At 38.0% G+C, this 19,058-nt stretch overlaps 7 protein-coding genes across 14 annotated transcripts; 4 read left to right on the top strand and 3 right to left on the bottom strand.

The window, feature by feature from the left end:
- Positions 1-289: 289 nt before the first annotated feature.
- On the top strand, positions 290-3,610 carry AT2G29670 (Tetratricopeptide repeat (TPR)-like superfamily protein). 2 transcript variants are annotated; one of them, NM_128521.5, is made up of 3 exons: positions 290-448; positions 604-2,056; positions 2,883-3,610. In NM_128521.5, the coding sequence occupies exons 2-3, from the start codon at positions 696-698 to the stop codon at positions 3,130-3,132; spliced, it is 1,611 nt and encodes a 536-aa protein (NP_565685.1). In that variant the 5' UTR covers positions 290-448; positions 604-695; the 3' UTR covers positions 3,133-3,610. The 2 variants fall into 2 exon arrangements, with proteins under 2 accessions (NP_565685.1, NP_001325269.1); NM_001336221.1 differs by having other exon boundaries at positions 296-2,056; positions 2,883-3,483.
- A 1,093-nt stretch (positions 3,611-4,703) lies between these two features.
- Positions 4,704-6,551, bottom strand: AT2G29660 (zinc finger (C2H2 type) family protein). Its single transcript, NM_128520.4, has one exon. It carries the CDS (start codon positions 6,093-6,095, stop codon positions 4,974-4,976), a length of 1,122 nt encoding a protein of 373 aa, NP_565684.1. The 5' UTR covers positions 6,096-6,551; the 3' UTR covers positions 4,704-4,973.
- A 1,428-nt stretch (positions 6,552-7,979) lies between these two features.
- AT2G29654 (uncharacterized protein) lies at positions 7,980-8,162 on the top strand (the record flags this gene model as incomplete). Its single annotated transcript, NM_001124940.1, has 1 exon — positions 7,980-8,162. The coding sequence occupies one exon, from the start codon at positions 7,980-7,982 to the stop codon at positions 8,160-8,162; it is 183 nt and encodes a 60-aa protein (NP_001118412.1).
- Positions 8,163-9,348: 1,186 nt separating this feature from the next.
- PHT4;1 (phosphate transporter 4;1) lies at positions 9,349-12,342 on the top strand. Of its 4 annotated transcripts, none has more exons than NM_179805.2 (9): positions 9,349-9,797; positions 9,873-9,980; positions 10,113-10,268; positions 10,358-10,573; positions 10,662-10,871; positions 10,958-11,095; positions 11,174-11,360; positions 11,450-11,534; positions 11,659-12,058. In NM_179805.2, exons 1-7 carry the CDS (start codon positions 9,438-9,440, stop codon positions 11,180-11,182), a joined length of 1,197 nt encoding a protein of 398 aa, NP_850136.1. In that variant the 5' UTR covers positions 9,349-9,437; the 3' UTR covers positions 11,183-11,360; positions 11,450-11,534; positions 11,659-12,058. The 4 variants fall into 4 exon arrangements, with proteins under 4 accessions (NP_850136.1, NP_180526.1, NP_001325344.1 ...); NM_128519.6 differs by having other exon boundaries at positions 9,364-9,797; positions 11,193-11,360; positions 11,659-12,342; NM_201832.1 differs by having other exon boundaries at positions 9,496-9,742; positions 11,193-11,360.
- On the bottom strand, positions 12,107-14,235 carry JOSL (JOSEPHIN-like protein; the record flags this gene model as incomplete). The annotated part of the gene is made up of 5 exons (NM_128518.2): positions 12,107-12,532; positions 13,079-13,115; positions 13,220-13,365; positions 13,638-14,061; positions 14,152-14,235. The coding sequence occupies 5 exons, from the start codon at positions 14,233-14,235 to the stop codon at positions 12,141-12,143; spliced, it is 1,083 nt and encodes a 360-aa protein (NP_180525.1). The 3' UTR covers positions 12,107-12,140.
- A 150-nt stretch (positions 14,236-14,385) lies between these two features.
- On the bottom strand, positions 14,386-18,506 carry THIC (thiaminC). 4 transcript variants are annotated; one of them, NM_179804.3, is made up of 7 exons: positions 18,318-18,462; positions 17,748-18,048; positions 17,542-17,669; positions 16,634-17,460; positions 15,869-16,552; positions 15,607-15,686; positions 14,386-15,454 (listed from the first exon to the last, which is right to left on the bottom strand). In NM_179804.3, exons 2-5 carry the CDS (start codon positions 18,044-18,046, stop codon positions 15,872-15,874), a joined length of 1,935 nt encoding a protein of 644 aa, NP_850135.1. In that variant the 5' UTR covers positions 18,047-18,048; positions 18,318-18,462; the 3' UTR covers positions 14,386-15,454; positions 15,607-15,686; positions 15,869-15,871. The 4 variants fall into 4 exon arrangements, with proteins under 4 accessions (NP_850135.1, NP_180524.1, NP_001325132.1 ...); NM_001202705.1 differs by having other exon boundaries at positions 15,205-15,348; positions 15,554-15,686; positions 18,318-18,506; NM_128517.4 differs by having other exon boundaries at positions 14,386-15,686.
- Positions 18,484-18,609, top strand: AT2G29628 (uncharacterized protein; the record flags this gene model as incomplete). The annotated part of the gene is made up of 1 exon (NM_001124939.1): positions 18,484-18,609. One exon carries the CDS (start codon positions 18,484-18,486, stop codon positions 18,607-18,609), a length of 126 nt encoding a protein of 41 aa, NP_001118411.1.
- Positions 18,610-19,058: the final 449 nt, after the last annotated feature.

Here is a 19,058-nt window from a genome sequence, read left to right as displayed (position 1 = left end):
GACCGTTGATTGGTTTAAATTTTAAATTGGCAAAATACAGTACGCAATACACTAGTACTAGTTGTCAGAAAATGACAAAAGAAAACCCAATAGTCTGGGAGACACTTGGTCTATCTTAAACCGTCAGATGTAAAAATAATAAATCCTAATGACATCTCCGGTTAATCATGTGAGTCGGTTCTTGTCACCGGCTTACTTGTTTGTCAGATTCTTTACGTCGCTGTATAACCGGCTTTAACCCGGTCATATATTTAATTTAATTAATTTCGATATTTTCGATCATAAACTCGTGCGCAACAAACCCTTCCTTGACATCTGTATATAAAAGCTCATCTCCTCACTCTCTCTCTCTCCGCGTTCTACTAAAATAAAAGTGAAGCGCCTTCCTCAGGATTTTCCCGAGTGAGTTTCGCTTTCCTCCGAGAAAATTTCAGACTTAAATTTTCCGGTGAGTTTTTCTTCCTCTCTTTACCTATTTTTTTTCTTACTAATTCGTTGAACCCATCGATTCTCGTGACATTACCTTTCCACTATCCGATTTGCCATCTTCAATGATTCAATCTCAAGATAATTAGTGGATTCAATTTCTCTTATGATTTACAGGAATCTAATAAGGAGAAGCCATTGTTGAAGAAACTAGTCTCTCTGTTTCGAATCTTCAAATTCAGATTCAATATCTATCAGGAAAATTTCGCATGGGGGTGAAAGTAGCTTCTTCGTCTACTTTCCTTCAATGGACTACTCAGCCTATTATTCATCAGTCTTCTTCACCATCTCAAACCCTAGCTTCGGGAACCATAACATCTCCTTCAAAACGACGTAGCACAGTACACGACGGCCGGTTTCTATCATGTCGTTTCGTGACACAGAGACTAAACCGTTCGGCTCTTTTCGGAACTCCGTCGACGAAGCTTCATCGACCCAAGTCATGTGAGCTATGGAAATCATCATCATCATCATCTAGACCGATCAAAACTCAGTCGTTTCGAAGAGTTTATAGCGCAAACTTAGATCCATTCTCCGACGAAGAGTTCTCGAAAAAAATCCAAGAGCTAACTCTCAGATTCAATATCCCACACCATGACGACGACGAGAATTCAATCGAGCCGCCATGGAACGAGATGGTTCATTTGTCGAGTATTGAAATGAAAGCAAACAGTGTTGATCTTCCTCTTTCACTTCGTATTATAAAGAAGAAACGTCAATGGGAAGAAGGAGTTAAACAAGCTGGTGAATCTGCGTGTTGCTCGATGAATAAAGCTTTTTCTTCAATGGTGTTTATGATACGGGAGCTTCAGAGCTTTACTTTACATATGAGAGAGATTCTGTTCTACGAAGACTTGCAAGAGATTTTGCTAAGAGTTAGAGAAGAGATGCAACAATCTTTCGTTTGGTTGTTTCAACAAGTTTTCTCTGCTACTCCTACGTTGATGGTTTATGTTATGATTCTCTTAGCCAATTTCACTGTTTATTCTATCGGTAACAACAGCTCCGCTTTAGCCGCTGTTGCTCCTCTTCCTCCGACGATTACGGAGTTAACAACTGTTAGTGAAACAGAGGAAACAAACGTGAAGTTTGATTCCTCGGTGGTGAAAACGTTCTTTGTATCATCTCCTAGTGGGAGTATAGCTTCAGTTGGTGGTAACAACAATGGCGGCGGTGGAAACGTCAAGCCGGTGTTAAGCGGAACTGACGGTGATGGATCCGATGGATCAGAACAGTTCAGAACAATCATACCCGAAGGAGTTTCTCAATTGTCATCATCGAATTTCGGGTCAGAGCCGTCAGTATCGGGACAAGATGAACATAGATTGTGGAATTCGATGGTGGAGGAAGCAGAACGAATGCAGTATTCAAATATTGACGATTCGTTGGATCAGGAGACGAGGAAGCGGTTCGTGTCTCATGTAGAGGCTCGAGTAGAAGCAGAGGAAGACACTGGTTACTTCAAAACAGAGCTAATGTATCAAACAGAACTGTCTCAAGAGCCTAATAATCCTCTACTACTCGCTAACTATGCTCAGTTCCTTTACCTCGTCTCTAATGACCATGACAGGTAACACTTTAATCATGTGTTTTCTAATTAAATTATGTTAATCTTAGTTTAGCTTAAGTAGATTTGGTTATTGAGTTAGGGTCGAATCTTCCTTTTAGATTCTTTTGGGTTGTGAATTTCTGAGGCTACAAGTTGATGCATAGAGTCAAAAATAGGCGCAGACTTCGATGATTTTTTAATTCACTAGTGGGGCAGATTGTGGAAATTCATAATTGTCATAATAATCGCATCAGCAGAATATACACCAACCAATTTCTTTTCCTCTTTGAGGAAAAACGACATTACACAAATATCTAACAGAGAATAAATAAAGAAAATTATAATGTAACTCTCAGTCAGTGTTAGGGATAAGTTCTAGCCAATGAGCTTTGAGTCTTTGAGGGTTTTAGTGATAGTGGAGTTTACGGTTGTGTTTTAAAGACTCCCCACCATAACCCAACAACAAAAGTCGTTACATCACAATTTGTCTTCTAGATTTTATCTCCCACCCAAATTAATTAACCCATGTTTTTGTCATTAGCTTTATACAGTTAGTTTTTTGTTCTAGATTGTAGCATTCTTTAGAAAATTGGGCTTAACAAGCATTATAGATTTTAGTGACACGATGAATGGTTTGATATTATTCCTAACCGATCCTTATTTGTTAGTATGATGGCTAAATTGATAATTCTTTCACATTTTTGTAACCGGTACCTAATTCATATTATATGGAAATTTAATTTTCACACGTAACACTTTTGGCGTTATTCATTTCATCATTAATACGTTCCACATGTCTTTACTTATCTCTATTGAATAAGTTCTCACGTGATTTCATGTGTAACAGAGCGGAAGAGTATTTCAAGAGAGCGGTAGGAGTGGAACCGAAAGATGCAGAGGCGTTTAGCAAATATGCGACGTTCTTATGGAGAGCACGGGACGATCTTTGGGCGGCTGAGGAGACTTTCTTAGAAGCAATTGATGCCGATCCGACCAACTCTTACTACGCCGCTAATTACGCCAATTTCTTGTGGAATACCGGCGGTGATGACACGTGTTTCCCTCTTGATGACGAGTCTCATGAAGACACCATTTAGATAAGAATGTGCACCATCAAAGTCTCTCTATATAAAATATTGTATACAATAAGTACAACTAATGAATATACACATATGTGCATACCATTAATGTATTATGTATATGCATGTTTGTCACCAAGGCTCGGTGGGTAAAAGAGTTATATAATACTTATGGTTGCGATCAGTCTAGAGAAAAGGAAGAAAATATCTTGGTTTGGTGGTAGTTGAGGCACGTGATTATAGCGCATGAGATCGAACCTGATCTCACCGCCTTCATGAGTTATGACTCATAACTTATGAATCTTCGGTTGGGCCTATGTCGTGGAACCAAGTGTGTTTACTGTACACTTTTCTTTTTTATTGGTTTGCACATAGAGTACTACGTACAAAACTAGTCAAAACACTAAAATCGTAATGCAATTTCGGCATGTTTTTGTTTTACTTTATTTATGTGCCGTATAACTAAATTGACTAACTTGCAATTTTGACTCTTTGAGATTCTAATCAAGGTACAACGATACTCAAATCTTTCACTCAATACCGTTTAAGGCTTTTTAGTTATTTCCTCTCGTTAAGTTGGTGGAGCAGTTGTTTGATTCATTGGTTTGTCAATCACGTTCTTAGACTTGGAAAGAAATTTCTTATTACATATTGACATTGTATATGAGAGACCTAGAAGTGTTCATATGGAATGACATGTGTTGGTGGCTTTGGCATGTTCCTTTTCAATCTATAGATTGAGTCATAGAGGTCTCCAATGGAATGAGGTTGTACTGCACTATTACGAGGATTTATATCTTGCTCACGAGCCATGCAATGTCCTTTTGTTTGCTTACTCAACAAACCAAATTGTCACCGTTTTGTGTCATGCCACTAAGGGTGAAGATTTACGAAATGGCAATGCAATAAGCCAATTAATTAGAAACGACATAATCATCGTTATGATTTTAATGTACACGATGGAGTTATGTTCAATGCAGTTTGGACCTATGTAAATGCATGCATGACACGAGTTCATATGTAATGTCTCACAGGTTATTAATACGTTCTGTAATAGCTATGACATTTGAGTTTATAGAATCAAAATAGAGAGTCATAAAAGTTACTACATTACTTCTCTAATCGAAATATCAACAAGAAAAGAAATTTGTTTATGCATCCGTCTAAACCAGGGATTCGCATGTTTGTAGTTGATTTTGTTGAGATATGGGTGTCTATCAACCGCCATCTCATGGAATGTACACTAACCAACATAGAATCAAAAACTCTTAAGCATGAAAAAAAAGCATCAAATGAAATCGTTTTTCACTCTTTCAATTCTTAATTAACATTTCTCTTTCATTTCTGTAAAATAATTACGAGAGATATTACTTTCATCATTAATTTCGTTTTTAAAGCACTAAATATACCATTTAAAGTGTTTACTTTAGTTTGACCCCCAAAAAAAAGTGTTTCCTTTTAGTTTTAAAAAAATTATATTCATAGTTGTCTACCATATTCTTCCTTTAATCAATTATTCAACAAAGGGAATCTTAGTGGTTAACCCCTCTATGATTTGGTCTTGCGCTAATGTTTGTTAATCAACATATATCGCATTCAACAAAATCGACTATAACAGAAACTATTAGACTAAATGCTTTTTAATCAACATATATCGACGAAATCAACAATAACATAAACTATTAAACTAAATGTTTCGGCTGGACTATCTTTAACTCTTTAGTCACATAACCTCTCAAACTGTACCTAGATCATTACTCACCACAAAGATTTTACCATTTTCCAAACAAACCTAAAGCGTTTCACACTTCACAATTGTAACAAAATATAAACAAAAACACACAGGATCACAAATCCGGTTACACAGTATACACAATAACAAAACAAGGAAGCACAGCCCTTGGATTAAAAACCAAAAGCTCATCATCGTCGATCCTCAACAGAGCCCCACTCTTGTTCCCACTCTGCCCAACCAGAGAATCATACCCTCCACCATCACTCTTATCCACGTCATCATCATCAATCAAATCACACCCGACCCGACCCGCTACAACCCGACAAACCAACATGGCCCGTTTCACATTCATAAACCCAAACTCTTCTTCAACCTCCTCCGGAACCGCCACGTGTCCTCTCCACCCCGTCGCCAACGTCGCGATCCCGTCGAGCTTCGGCGAGAATCCAGATCCGATGATACCACAGATACTACAATACTGATGACCACAGAGATTTGATTTACCGTTTTGCCCTAAATCACACATAAACGTCGAGCAGTAAAATCGTAAAAGTTCGTTTCCGTCGGCGACGCAACGTTCATCGTCCCACCGTCTTCCACCGCCGTTGCTACGAGCGGCTTTAGCTTTCACGAACTCACGATACTCTTCGAATCTGGTGAGAATCTTTGAACTGTTGTGGATTTTTAAGATTCGATTGATCACCGGAGATTTGTAATTACCTTGCTCCGGCCAACCAGATTTGAATATGATCTTGACGATGTTCGTGCTTGATTCTCCGGCGATTAGCTCCGACACGGCGTGTTTGATCGCGATGTGATTCTCGAGGAGATTGATTTTTGGGAAAATCTCGCCACACGAGTTACAAGGGAAAATCTCGTCGGAAGAGGAGATCTCGAATTCGGTTTGCTGATGAATACGTGTTTCCGGGTCGGGTTGGTTTGTGGTATCGGGTTGGACGAGAGTGACGAGGGAGTTTTGAGATGATCTTGCGGATGTTAAAGTAACGTTAGGATGTGTTTGGTTACGGGATTTGGATATCCTTGTCGTGGATAAGAAAACTCGTTTTAAATACGTCCAAGAAGAGGATAGAGATGAACCAGAAGAAGAAGAAACTCTTCTAAGCTTCTTCTTTCTTCTCTTTTGTTTATAGTCTGCGTCTTTAGGGAAGAAGAAGCAACCGAGGAAGAGGAAGCATAGAGAGAAAAAGTATTGACGTAACAACGACCCTAGTTTTCGAGCCGCCATTGATGAGAGACTTTAGAGTTGGTATGCACAGAGAAAGATAGAGAGAAGCAGAGAAAGTTAGTGAATGAGAGATTTTACCATTGGAGAGGTGTAAAGAAGAAGGAGAGGAGTGTAAAGGAGTATGAAGACAGGAGATAGATACTAAAGGTAGAAGAAAGAGTAGGTGTGACGCTATTTTTATTTTCTATTTTTTGTGTTAGAATATTTGTCTCCTCACTTTAGTTTTTATTTGGTTTATTTACTCCTATTTTTTGTATGTTTATGCGAATCTTACCGATGCATTGGTTCGTGTGTGCATATGAGTGAGTGTACGCTTTTTTTTTTTTTTTTTCATTCACGGATGATCTTATAGTACATTTTGGATGAAAGTTTTAGGTTTATAGAATTCTACTTATGTTTTGTGAAGAAGAAAAAAACGAATTCGAATGATGTTTATTATATATGCCTTTTCCCTCCATATATATAATTTTTTCTTTTATATTATGAAACTTTGGAGCCGAAATTCATTTATTTAGACTGGAATGAGAGTAGATAAATTAGTTCATTCTATAAGGTGTTGAACTAGGTAGGGGAGTTTTAGGTCACACAATTTTTTTGACGAAACCTTAGTTCGTCACTAAACCACAAGCTCTTCTCATAACATACTTTTGTGGTATATATATATATACTTTTTAGTTAACTTGGAAATTTTAGGTTTTAGACTCATCCGATGCTGTTAGTATTAATGGATGATGATATCTTCTAAATTTAATTAATATATTATATAGGCATAAATTATTCCTCCATCTTCAACTAAGTTCGAACATGGGTAGCCAATACCAAACTCTACGTACCACACACCACATGAGCAACCCATGTTGGGTGTTTAGTGGTATTCATTACACATTTACACTGATACTCAATGTTGTAACTTCTCTATACAGAATCATTTTCTCTTCATCTTTCTATAGAATGTATTCTCCATTTTTTTCTTCAATTATTTGTACGATGTTATGTAATTACATTTAAATTATTGTATACAATGTAAATTATAAAGAAGACAAACTCGAAATTTAGAGGAATCCAAGGCTACACAGAATTATTTTATTGATATGAATATTTGGTTTCACAAATTTTTGTTGCTTAGGATGCGGACGTAGACAGGGGAACACGTGCACATGTCTCATTTCTAATCTCTGCGCCTCATCAGTGCATATGTGTTTACTAATTAGATCCATGCACACATCCATGCATTTGATCATAACAAATTATTAAAAGAAAATAAACAAAGTGATTTTATTTATAAATGTTTCATTCAGTTTAATTAGGCTTTTTATATATACAGAACATGACAAAAAAAAATTAGGTTAAGGTTTCGCTTTCAGGAGAAGAAAAGCGAAATATTCAAGTGGCAGTTGGAGGTGCTAAGTTTTTGATTCGTTTAGTTTAATATGAATGTTAGTATATAAATGTTATCACGTTCATGTTTTCATCACAATCAATCGTGGTTTTGCCTCACCATTTTATTTTTGTTTTGGAAAATGTATATTCTAATTACTCTGAATATAACTACATATTGATGAAAACTCGTCATATTTGACACTGAGATTATATATACCATGGAAATTTTGATTAGTAGAAAAAAGTTGCGCCTATTTAAAATTAATTCGTAGGCTCATATAGGATAACGATTGAAGGTCATAAATCAGATTAATTACTACCACTTGGTTGGATAAATTATTTTCATCACATTGTCGGTAGAGAATATCACATTGTACAAACTAAAAAACGTATTATTTTTTCTCATATAACCAAATCTAGAAAGTGTAATTTGGTTATAGCTTAGATGTCGTTTAGCTAATAAATATAGAAATAAAATAATAGAGAAAGGAGAGTTAGTGATGAATGATTGAAATGGTGAATGATAATTGGAGAAGTGGGCCACGTGAGAGAAGCATGTACTTTTGGAAAGTGGGTCATTTCGAAGCTCTTCCTGTCTCCATCCACATGAAGTTGGCATTCTTGTGTCTTTACGGCCTAAGTTTGCGTTTCTACCTCTTGAGAAATGAATCTTGCCTTCTTGTTTAGTGACTGGTACGGATCTAATAGTAACATGACACCATCTCATATTTCTGAATTGGACGTCTTTGAATTGAATACCATAACCTAGGTTATAGTCTACACCTACAATATTACGTGCCGATAGATCAACATGCATGATCCGTATAGTTTAGTGATCTCGTTACGTCGTTATATCAATTGGTGAAAATCATCAAGTGTTTTTTTAGGAGTGATGAATTACTGGTACATAAATTTTACGTTTCGTTTAGATTTTGGAAGACCTTGACGACACAGTGGTAGATGTTGGTAAATGGATAACGCATGCAACAAAGAAATAACGATACAACAACAATAATGATGACTTAAAAGAAGAATAAAATAAATAAAAGTGGCAGTCATAATTCATAAAAGCCTAAGCTAGGAAATTCTTATGGTAGACCAGAAGGGACACCTTCGATGAGTAAAATCTGCCGCACCACAATCTTACATCATTCTCATCCCCTAAACTTGGACCTCCTCCATTAATAAATAAGAAAGCTGCAAACGTTAATCTTCTAATTGTGATTTTGTTACAAGTTTTATAGATTCTTTGTTCTATCTAGCTACATATATTTCATACATTTCACTAATTTACAAATATGTAAGAATGTAATCAATGTAATCGACTAAGAATACATCAAACATTACCAAATTTGATTGACATTTACCTCTGTCTATTCGTCCTCAACATTATTATCCCATACGTTCATACAAATTGACATTTTACACTTAATTTTGAATATCATGATCAATACTCTCTCGCATGGGATACTTAATCAATTGTTGGATTAAATATTCTTTCGCATCTTTGTGAACGCAATTAGTGGGTGGTTTGGGTTCCACCTTTGGATCCTGCCTTTATTCCACATAAAGTAGATCACTGGTCATACTCATATCCTTACGGACAATAAACTATTGTTATTGGTATTGCCGTATTATTGTAATTCTATTCATAGGTCTACTTCCAAATCTTTGAGATTTTTTTTTCATTGGGGAAGTAAGATAGATCTCGCAATTTATGCTCGTAAGCTAACATTATTTGGGCCTTATATGGGCTTTATGTTAAACTGATAGTTAATAATGGACCTCCAATAGTTATTCTGTTAACCGTTACTTCCCGTTAGATTATGACATCCTCACTCAACCAATACTTAAACGCCACATGTCGTCACATCAGCCACGACCTTAAAAAAAAATCAATTCCTCTCTCTTAAAACAAAGAAGAAAAAAACAGAGAAGAAGAAGAAAAAATCTATCTCCGCCATGAACGCGAGAGCTCTTCTTTGCTCTTCAAATATTCACTCTCTCTACACTTCAAATCGTCCACCTGAAAAAACCTCTTCTTCTCGCAGCCTCCGTAATCTCAAACCATCTCCAAAGTCGTTACGGGTATGGATCTACCCGCGAAATAGGTCCAGTGTTTTCCGGGTATTAGTTCGGAGCTCCGACAAGAGTGAAAGCAGTAATTCGTATTACGTAGAAGGAGATAAAGTAAGTGGAAACAATGACGTCGTTTCTGATTCGCCTAGCTCTATCGTCCTCCCATGGTGGGAAGAGTTTCCGAAGCGGTGGGTGATTGTGTTACTCTGTTTCTCAGCTTTTCTTCTCTGCAATATGGACAGAGTAAGTAGCAAAAAAGATTGGATTTTTATGGATTGGGAAGAGTTATTCAATTTGGGACAGATGATGTTTTAACAGGTGAATATGAGTATAGCTATACTTCCGATGTCAGCTGAGTATGGTTGGAATCCAGCAACAGTTGGTCTGATTCAGTCTTCTTTCTTCTGGGGTTACCTTCTTACACAGGTAATCTTTTTTCCCTGATTCCTTAATTAGGGTTTCTATTTTTAGATGATCAATGTTTTTTTAAATGAGTCTCACTAGCTTTCACATTTAAATCAAAAGTGTAGTTGAATCAGTGGTTTGTTGATATTATAGATAGCTGGTGGAATTTGGGCAGACACTGTAGGAGGGAAAAGGGTTCTTGGATTCGGTGTTATTTGGTGGTCAATCGCTACAATTCTCACTCCTGTAGCTGCTAAACTCGGTCTTCCTTACTTGCTCGTTGTTCGTGCTTTCATGGGAGTTGGAGAGGTTTGTGATTACTCTTAGTGATGTTAGATATCAGTCTCGGATTTGTGTGTGTTGATAAGGAGAAGTAAGTTCTCATTTGTGTTCTCCAGGGTGTTGCAATGCCTGCTATGAATAATATATTGTCGAAGTGGGTTCCTGTGCAAGAGAGAAGCAGATCACTCGCGCTTGTTTACAGCGGAATGTACCTTGGATCTGTCACCGGTTTAGCCTTTTCGCCTTTCTTGATTCATCAATTTGGATGGCCTTCTGTGTTTTATTCTTTCGGGTCTCTTGGAACTGTATGGTTGACTCTGTGGCTAACTAAGGTCAGACTTTTTCTACTGTTCTTAACTATTTGTAGATCCCATATCTCATTACCATTGACGATTTGACGTGTGTTGTTACTTGTTATAGGCAGAGAGTTCACCATTAGAAGATCCAACATTGCTCCCTGAAGAAAGAAAGCTAATTGCAGACAACTGTGCTAGCAAAGAGCCAGTGAAGTCGATCCCGTGGAGGCTGATATTGTCGAAACCACCGGTTTGGGCTCTCATCAGTTGCCACTTTTGTCACAACTGGGGAACATTCATTCTCTTAACATGGATGCCAACTTATTACCATCAAGTCCGTTATATTACTGTCTTTTAATCAAGAGGCTTGATGTTTTATTTGTTTTCTTATCATTAATCATATGGACGGTTGTGAGGCAGGTGCTGAAGTTCAACCTTATGGAGTCAGGACTTCTCTCTGTATTTCCATGGATGACAATGGCAATATCTGCAAATGCCGGTGGATGGATTGCCGATACACTTGTCAGCCGAGGTTTCTCTGTCACGAATGTCCGCAAGGTACTTTGTATATCACTTCTTCTGTTCTTCAGTTCCGTTTTGATGCAATCTAGTAAAAGTGATACATTCGATAATCAGTTTCTATGATGAAATTCAGATAATGCAAACAATAGGGTTTCTTGGACCAGCGTTCTTCCTAACACAGCTGAAACACATAGATTCTCCTACAATGGCTGTTTTGTGCATGGCTTGTAGTCAGGGGACTGATGCGTTTTCACAGTCTGGTCTATACTCTAACCATCAAGACATCGCTCCAAGATACTCTGTAAGTTTAGTCAATTACTCCCAAGTCTTAATGAATCATGCTACTCAAAAGAAAATGGATTAGCACATTGATGTTGTTGGTCTTCTCAGGGAGTGTTACTTGGTTTGTCTAATACTGCTGGAGTACTTGCCGGAGTTCTTGGCACAGCTGCGACTGGTCACATACTACAACACGGTCAGTACTCTCAAAACACTTCGTAATTCTGACAATGCTTTGCTTAATCTTTATAAAATCTCTTCTAAGTTTCATTTTTTTTGTGTTTTCTCAATGGAATTAACAATGACATGAAATGCCTCAGGTTCTTGGGATGACGTTTTCACGATTTCGGTCGGTCTTTACCTCGTTGGGACCGTCATTTGGAACCTATTTTCAACCGGAGAGAAGATAATCGATTGATCCATTCCGAGAATAGTAAATAGTTCGGCTCCAAGACCTCTCATCAGGTGCAACTTCACCTCACGCCAGTCTCTGATTATACAAGTATCATTGCAGTCTGAGAGCTAGCCGGAATATTCCTTTTTTGCCAGAAAATTCTTCAGGATCTTTCTGCTCGTTGATTTAGGCCAAACGCATATGAATAATACTTTGTAGATGAAAGATATACAGATGATTTTTTGTAAATAAACAAAGCTCACACTTTCTCAAGATTACTCAAAATCTCTCTTCAGCTCTATATATATTTGTATCATAAAGATATTACACGCAATTCTCTAATATGCTATTGCGTAGCAAACAAGTGACCAAGAAAGAGTTTTCGAAACTTAAGGTCATAACTAAAACTTAAGATTTACTGCCACAGGTAGAATTTGATCTTGTGAAGGAGGAAGAGGAGTTTATGAATTGTATGCAGTCTTCTATTGCCGCTGATCTGTGATTATTATCATTAACGACAGAGATGACTGAAGGCTGAGATATCCCAGAAGAAGAAGCCTTCTTCAATGGTGGAGATCTCTTCTTCTTCTTCTTCCTCATCACCACCAGACGTAAGCCCATAACGAATTTACAGCTGAGATCTTTGATCAGTCTTGCTGCTGTGCATTCCGTTTTCCTCGGTAGCCTCAAACCACAGCTTGTTGTGCATCCCGGATTCTTATAATATGGTCCCTTGACTGAGGATTGCTTACCAGGAGTTACTGGTCTAGTGTTTGCATTGAACCGTTTTGTTCCTGTAGCTGACATATCAAGAGAGAGTGAGAACAAACTTGAGGAGAGTAAGGGATTATATTTATAGGGATTGATGCTGAACAAGTTGCCTATAAGAGTTCAGGTAGAGACCAGAGAAGCCATGATTCTTAATAATGTATCAATAATGACATGTTAACACTTAAAGCAATGATTACTGTAGACATTCAAAACATATACAAATAAAATATAAGCAGGTAGGTTCAATTTCATACTTACTTTAGATACTTTATGTCAAAAGGATTGTAATAACTAACAGATCTAAAGATATCAGAAACTTAAACGCCGAAATTTGGAAAGCAAAGGCAGCCATAGAGCAAAAGAAAAAGACTGTTTTTAGTTTTTCTACATTTCCATTAGGGAAAGTAAGTATAAGATGGTCCGCAGAGGTAATAAAACCATTTGTTTAAGCGATAAAGGTTCTTTCTTTAAAGCAACCTTTCGGTATTGTTCCTATTTGATGATCACTCAGGTGTGTGCACAGAAGAAATGTGAACAAATTCTTTTGACTCCTGGAGAGGCTGAGATAAACTAACCTTTATATATTGCAGATACCTTACTTGAGACTTGAGGCTACACAAAAGTAGAGAAAAAAAGAGAGAATAAGAAGAACGAAGTCAATGGTGGGCACAAGAATATCAGCAAGGAAATAATAACCAAGCAACTTCATGACATACATAGACATCAAAGTCTAGAGGGTAATTTGTTACATGTGAGAACATTCCATTGAGATCAGACCAATGAGTGATGACTACTCGGTAGTTAGATGCTAATGGAAGTTGATTGGCATTATATGGCAGGTTCCAAATTAATCCAATCACGTCTTAGAGAGGAAAGTGAGAAGCTTTAACATACCATTCTAACCATAGACCTCAAAGATATCTTAATTTGAGACATGACGACCATTAGTTCCAATAACTCACGAGTAAAATCACTGAACTTTCTAGATCATGATCAACTCTGTTGAACTTTAAACTATAAGACAGGAACATTCACACACTTGATGGGTATTCGATAACATACAGAGACAAGTAAGAAAATTGAAACTCACATTGTTGATCTTTTAAGCATTATTCACAAGCAAAACCTCTCCACCTAAACTCAGATTTTGATCCAAGAACCCTCTAACTTCATCATCATCTCTAAACAGCTGCGGCACAACGAGATCACTATCCAAATTATACCAAACACCATTGATTTTTCTAACAACAACCCAATGCCTACTTCTCCAAAGTCCACCATATCTCTTAACAGGAACATTCAACACAATACCCATTAAAGTATCTGCATCATCAAGATCAATCGAAGAAGCTCCAATACGCTTATCATGCCAAACAACACTCTTGCCTTTTCCTTCAAGAGCTGTAATCATCACGTTTACGTCGTAGTTACCAGTGATTGTATTGTGGTGAGGCTTGAGGACGAAAGAGAGAGGTGTCCATGTTTCTTTGTTTGGATCATTGGTCTCGAGCTTCTCTGCGATTGAGTTCAAGCTTTCTTTAGTGAATGCGTCTTTGTCCTAAATCAAACGAGATCACTATCAAAAACTCTCAAATCGGTGATTCGGAGGATGAAATTTTGAGATTGAAATAGAAATTGGATCAATCACCTGAAATAGATTGTTGAGGCAGTGCAAGAGGCAAAATTGTAATCGTTGTCGTTCGTGATAGATTTTAGATTCGGAATCCGCCATTTTCGGGAGAATTATAGTGACGAAAATTAGGGATTAGATTGAGAGAAACTAAGCAAGGGCTTGGATTGGAGTATTCTAGCAATCGACACGGTAAGACTTTTTTTCTCAATTTTCAGATGAAGAAGACGACGGTATCGGATGAGTATTAAACTACGAGTCGTTTTTTAGTATTTTGAACATAACATACATGCTGTTTTTTTCTTTACCAGTCACAAAGCCTACGATCAAACATAACAACGCCCAGGATTTCCAAAGGAAACAGTGTGCCATCTCTGATCTCTTCTCTCTCTCACTGCTTTTACATGAGGTTATTAACTGATCAAACTGAAAATGGTGAAGGAAGAGGCTCACAAGCGGCCCCAACGTTACAGACACATGATATAGAAATAGTTCACATCTCTCATGGTTGATTTAGCAGAAACATTAACCATATGAAACCAAAGCATGTCAAACACAGGAGCTGGTCAAATGAGAAACCTTCAAAACTCTATGTAACGTGTCTAAATATTGGTATTCCAGAGTTTCAGGCTCTTGATAATTGTGTGATCTCATATAGCAGGAAAATGAGTACAGAATGTGTAACCTTTTGATCATTCCGGCTCGAAAAGCTTTCTTTCGCATTTGGTAAGGTCGTTTTACTTATGTTCTACTGCAATATATCATAATCTTTTACGTGTTGACTCGCACATTTGTGTAAATAAAAGCTGAACAATGAGAATTACAGTGGATCAGTTTCATGAGCTTCACTTTCCCTACACCTGCCCAGTATGCTTTGCTCAAAGTGAACAACTGATCATCCCATTATGTAAACAAACGAGTATAAGTTGAAAACATGATCATAAGTTTTAAAAATCTGATTTGTGCGAGCAGAGTAATTTCAGCTTATGCCCCAAAGGTGCAAATGCATTTTTATCAATCTGGATGATTTTTTGATTGAATTATTCCCTACTGTTAGTGACTTAGTGCATCAGTTAAAGACTTCTTTTATGGCTGTAAGCCAATTAAGCTGAATCTCTTAGCTCATAAGAAACTAACTGTTGAAAACCGTGGAACGAGACTCGAGCGGCAACAGTAGCTTCTTCTCCTTTAGAAAGCTACAGGAAAAAAAAAAAACTGCACACTCCCTGCGCAGGCATTACCCTGTTCAGGTTCAAAGGGACTTTCTCAGCCTGGTCCCGGATAGCCCGCCTTTTCGCAGGCTATCCTGGTTCAAGCACCCCTGGTGCTTTTGCATGTCAATTCACCAACCAAATCACACAAAAAAGTATTGAAACATCAACTTAGATTGTCTTTATTGCTGACTCTGACTCAAATGAACAGACAACATAGATAGTTCTAAAAGTAACATGACATAGAGACTACTAAGCTTACCAACAGTTTGTGCCTTTATCCAGGTATAGTCCAACAGGCACCAAGACTTGGGTAAGCAAGGTCTTGTTTAAAACATTTGCCTGATGCAGCAGAAGAAAAAGAAACACGATAAAAAACAAAGATCACAGTAAGGACTCATTTAAGAGTTGACCATATGTTGCAGATTTAAGAAAAGATTATAAACCTGAATGATTTTATACTAGCATGCAGTAACTAACATGTTTGTTGAGAAAGCAACGACTAACAGTCTAAACATACTGACCTTTTATTTCTGAGCAGCTTTGACATAGCTCTCTGGCAAATATATTTCTCCACCTACTTCACCGTGCTGTTCTCCGCTAATGGTTTTCTTTGCGATGTTGAATTCTTCACTCATAGCATCCATTCCTTGTCTGATTGCTTCTTCAGCACTGCCATAACCATTCTCCTCTGCATACTTTCGGATGTCTTCTGTTATCTTCATAGAGCAGAATTTTGGTCCACACATGGAGCAAAAGTGTGCAACCTTGGCTCCATCAGCTGGAAGAGTTTCATCATGGAAAGACATAGCAGTCATGGGGTCCAACGACAGAGCAAATTGGTCCATCCATCTAAACTCAAACCGCGCTTTGCTCAGCGCATCGTCCCATGCCTGAGCATGTGGATGCTGTTTGGCTAGATCAGCTGCATGAGCGGCGATCTTGTATGCTATAACCCCGGCCTTCACATCGTCCCTGTTTGGTAGCCCAAGGTGTTCTTTTGGTGTTACATAGCAAAGAAGAGCTGTACCCAAGGCTCCAATATTGGCAGCTCCAATGGCAGAGGTAATGTGATCATATCCAGGGGCAATATCAGTAGTCAAAGGACCAAGGGTGTAGAATGGTGCCTCGTTACACCACTCCAACTGCTTCTGCATATTCTCTGGAATCTTGTGCATTGGGACATGCCCTGGCCCTTCATTCATCACCTGGAAAAGTAGATATAAGTAGTTGTATCCAAAGACAAACTGGATGAATATAAGTGAATTAGATAAGTAGTTGTAGTATACCTGCACATCTTTTTCCCACGCTCGGCGAGTTAGTTCACCTTGAGTAAGGAGCTCTGCAAACTGAGCAGTGTCGTTAGCATCATAAATGGAGCCAGGTCTCAGACCATCTCCAATGGAAAGAGCCACATCATACTGGTTACAGATGTCTAGAATGTCATCCCAGTGCTCGTAAGCAAAGTTCTCCTTGTGGTAAGCTAAGCACCATTTAGCATGAATGGATCCTCCACGCGAAACGATCCCGGTCAAACGCTTGGCAGTTAAGGGAATGTAACGCAGCAAAACTCCAGCATGGATTGTGAAATAGTCTACACCTTGCTCAGCTTGTTCAATCAGAGTCTCTCTGAAAACCTCCCAGTTAAGATTCTCAGCAATTCCATCCACTTTCTCAAGTGCTTGATAAATAGGCACCGTACCAACAGGCACAGCTGAATTCCTTAGGATCCACTCACGTGTCTCATGGATGTGACGACCAGTTGAGAGATCCATGATTGTATCAGCTCCCCACATGGTTGCCCACTGAACCTTGTAGACTTCCTCTTCAATAGAGCTGGCAACAGCAGAGTTTCCGATATTCGCATTGACCTTGACCAAGAACTTTCTACCAACAATCATCGGTTCCAGCTCCAAATGCTTCTTGTTGGAAGGGATAATCGCCCGTCCTCGTGCAACTTCTGATCTTACAAACTCAGGGTCTAGCTTCTCCCTAGTAGCACAGTAGAGCATTTCCTCAGTTATGATCCCTTGCTTAGCGTAGTACATTTGAGTGTATCTTGGTGTTCCTAGCTTCTCCCGACGATCAATCCACTCCTTCCTTAGCTTAGCAAGCCCTGCTTGGTAAGTTTCATTTATCGATAGTCACATAAAAGAGAGGTGAATGTGTAAAGTAAACACGAGGTGGAATCACATACCAATGTGTGCATTAACATTTTGAGGACCACTAGTGTCATAATTATCAAAAGCTGGCTCACCACCAGACAAATGAACACGACGAAAGGGAACTTTAAGAACATGACCAGATTCTTCATGGACAACTTCCCTGAAAACAACCAAAAACCAACCAGTGATTTCTCAACTCTTCCAATATGAAAAAATGTAGATTAAGTGAAGCAATTACTTGTGTTCTTTAGTGCTCTTAGGAAAGCATTCTTCAAAAGATGGAATTGGTTGAAAATCAGGAGAAGAAGGATCAATGGTGTGTTTTCTCTGCTTAGCTCTCTCAGAATTAGTGGTTGGTGGATCAAACGTCAAAGTGGCTCTTGTGGTTGTTGTTTCCTTCTTGAATCGAGTAGCAGCAGCTTGAACAACAACATCGAATCCAGGTAACAAAGACGAGTTTGGAAGTTTCGGCCGAGCAGAGTGATTCTTGTTGTTGCATACGACGGACATCAAGGTACAGTGTACTGAAGCAGCCATAGCTGGAGACAAACGAAAATATGAATCAATCAATCACAGTTTCCGATACGATCAATGGATTAACAGAAACACATCGAAATCGACGAGCATGAGAACAACAAAGAGTCGAATATTGCATCTAAACGCACAATCTTAAAAAAAAAGTTTCATGCACATAATATTGAAGAACAAATCGGAATTTCGCCGGAGAAAATCTACAAAACTCTCTATCAAAAACATCGACAATTGTTGGACTACCATGCACATTCATGGAGAAATCAAGGATTCGAACCTGGAAGAGGAAGCTTTGGATCTGATCTAGTAGACGAAGGAAGAAGAGGCTGGCTCGTTTTTGAAATGAATCGCGCACACTGAGTGAGTCAGTGGTACTCAGAGTGATTAGGGTCCTTTAAAAAAGGAACGAACCTCCTGAATCGTCTGAATATTGTCACGGCCCAATGCAGCCTAAAGCGAAAGGCTTGCTGACGTGTCCTCTTTCTCAGATATTTTGTCGAAAATTGGTGTCCGTTGATCAGGATATTAAGATAAGGTACGTGAGGAGGAGAACGTCGTTTCACGAGTAAACCAATAAAAAGTAAATTACCTTCATTGAATTACCATTGTAATGTAAATTGGACTGTTACTATGTAATAGATGTTGGCAATGACAATTGATATAACCATAAAAATTGATTTCTCAATATCTGTTGTTCAATTATTCTGAAAGCGACATTGATATTATGTTTTGTCCACATATTTTGATAAATAATGCATAACAATATGTAAGTCCATATCTTGAGAGACATGATATTTCAATTCTTTTGAGACGTAAATGACAATTATTATCAGTTTAACTGAAATCAAATACAGTCGATATATTCATTCAAAGAACCACGAATTAATTGTTCAAATCAAATCATATCTAGAAACATTAGAAAACTCGGAAAATTATTTTAAAAATTTATCTACGAAGAGAATTATTCTTCTTAAATAGAAAGATAATCTCACAAGTAACAACAACCATTGACGCATTT

Source organism: Arabidopsis thaliana, chromosome 2, assembly GCF_000001735.4.
Source record: "Arabidopsis thaliana chromosome 2, partial sequence".
Lineage (NCBI taxonomy): Eukaryota > Viridiplantae > Streptophyta > Magnoliopsida > Brassicales > Brassicaceae > Arabidopsis > Arabidopsis thaliana.
This window is presented reverse-complemented; position numbering and strand designations above follow the sequence as displayed.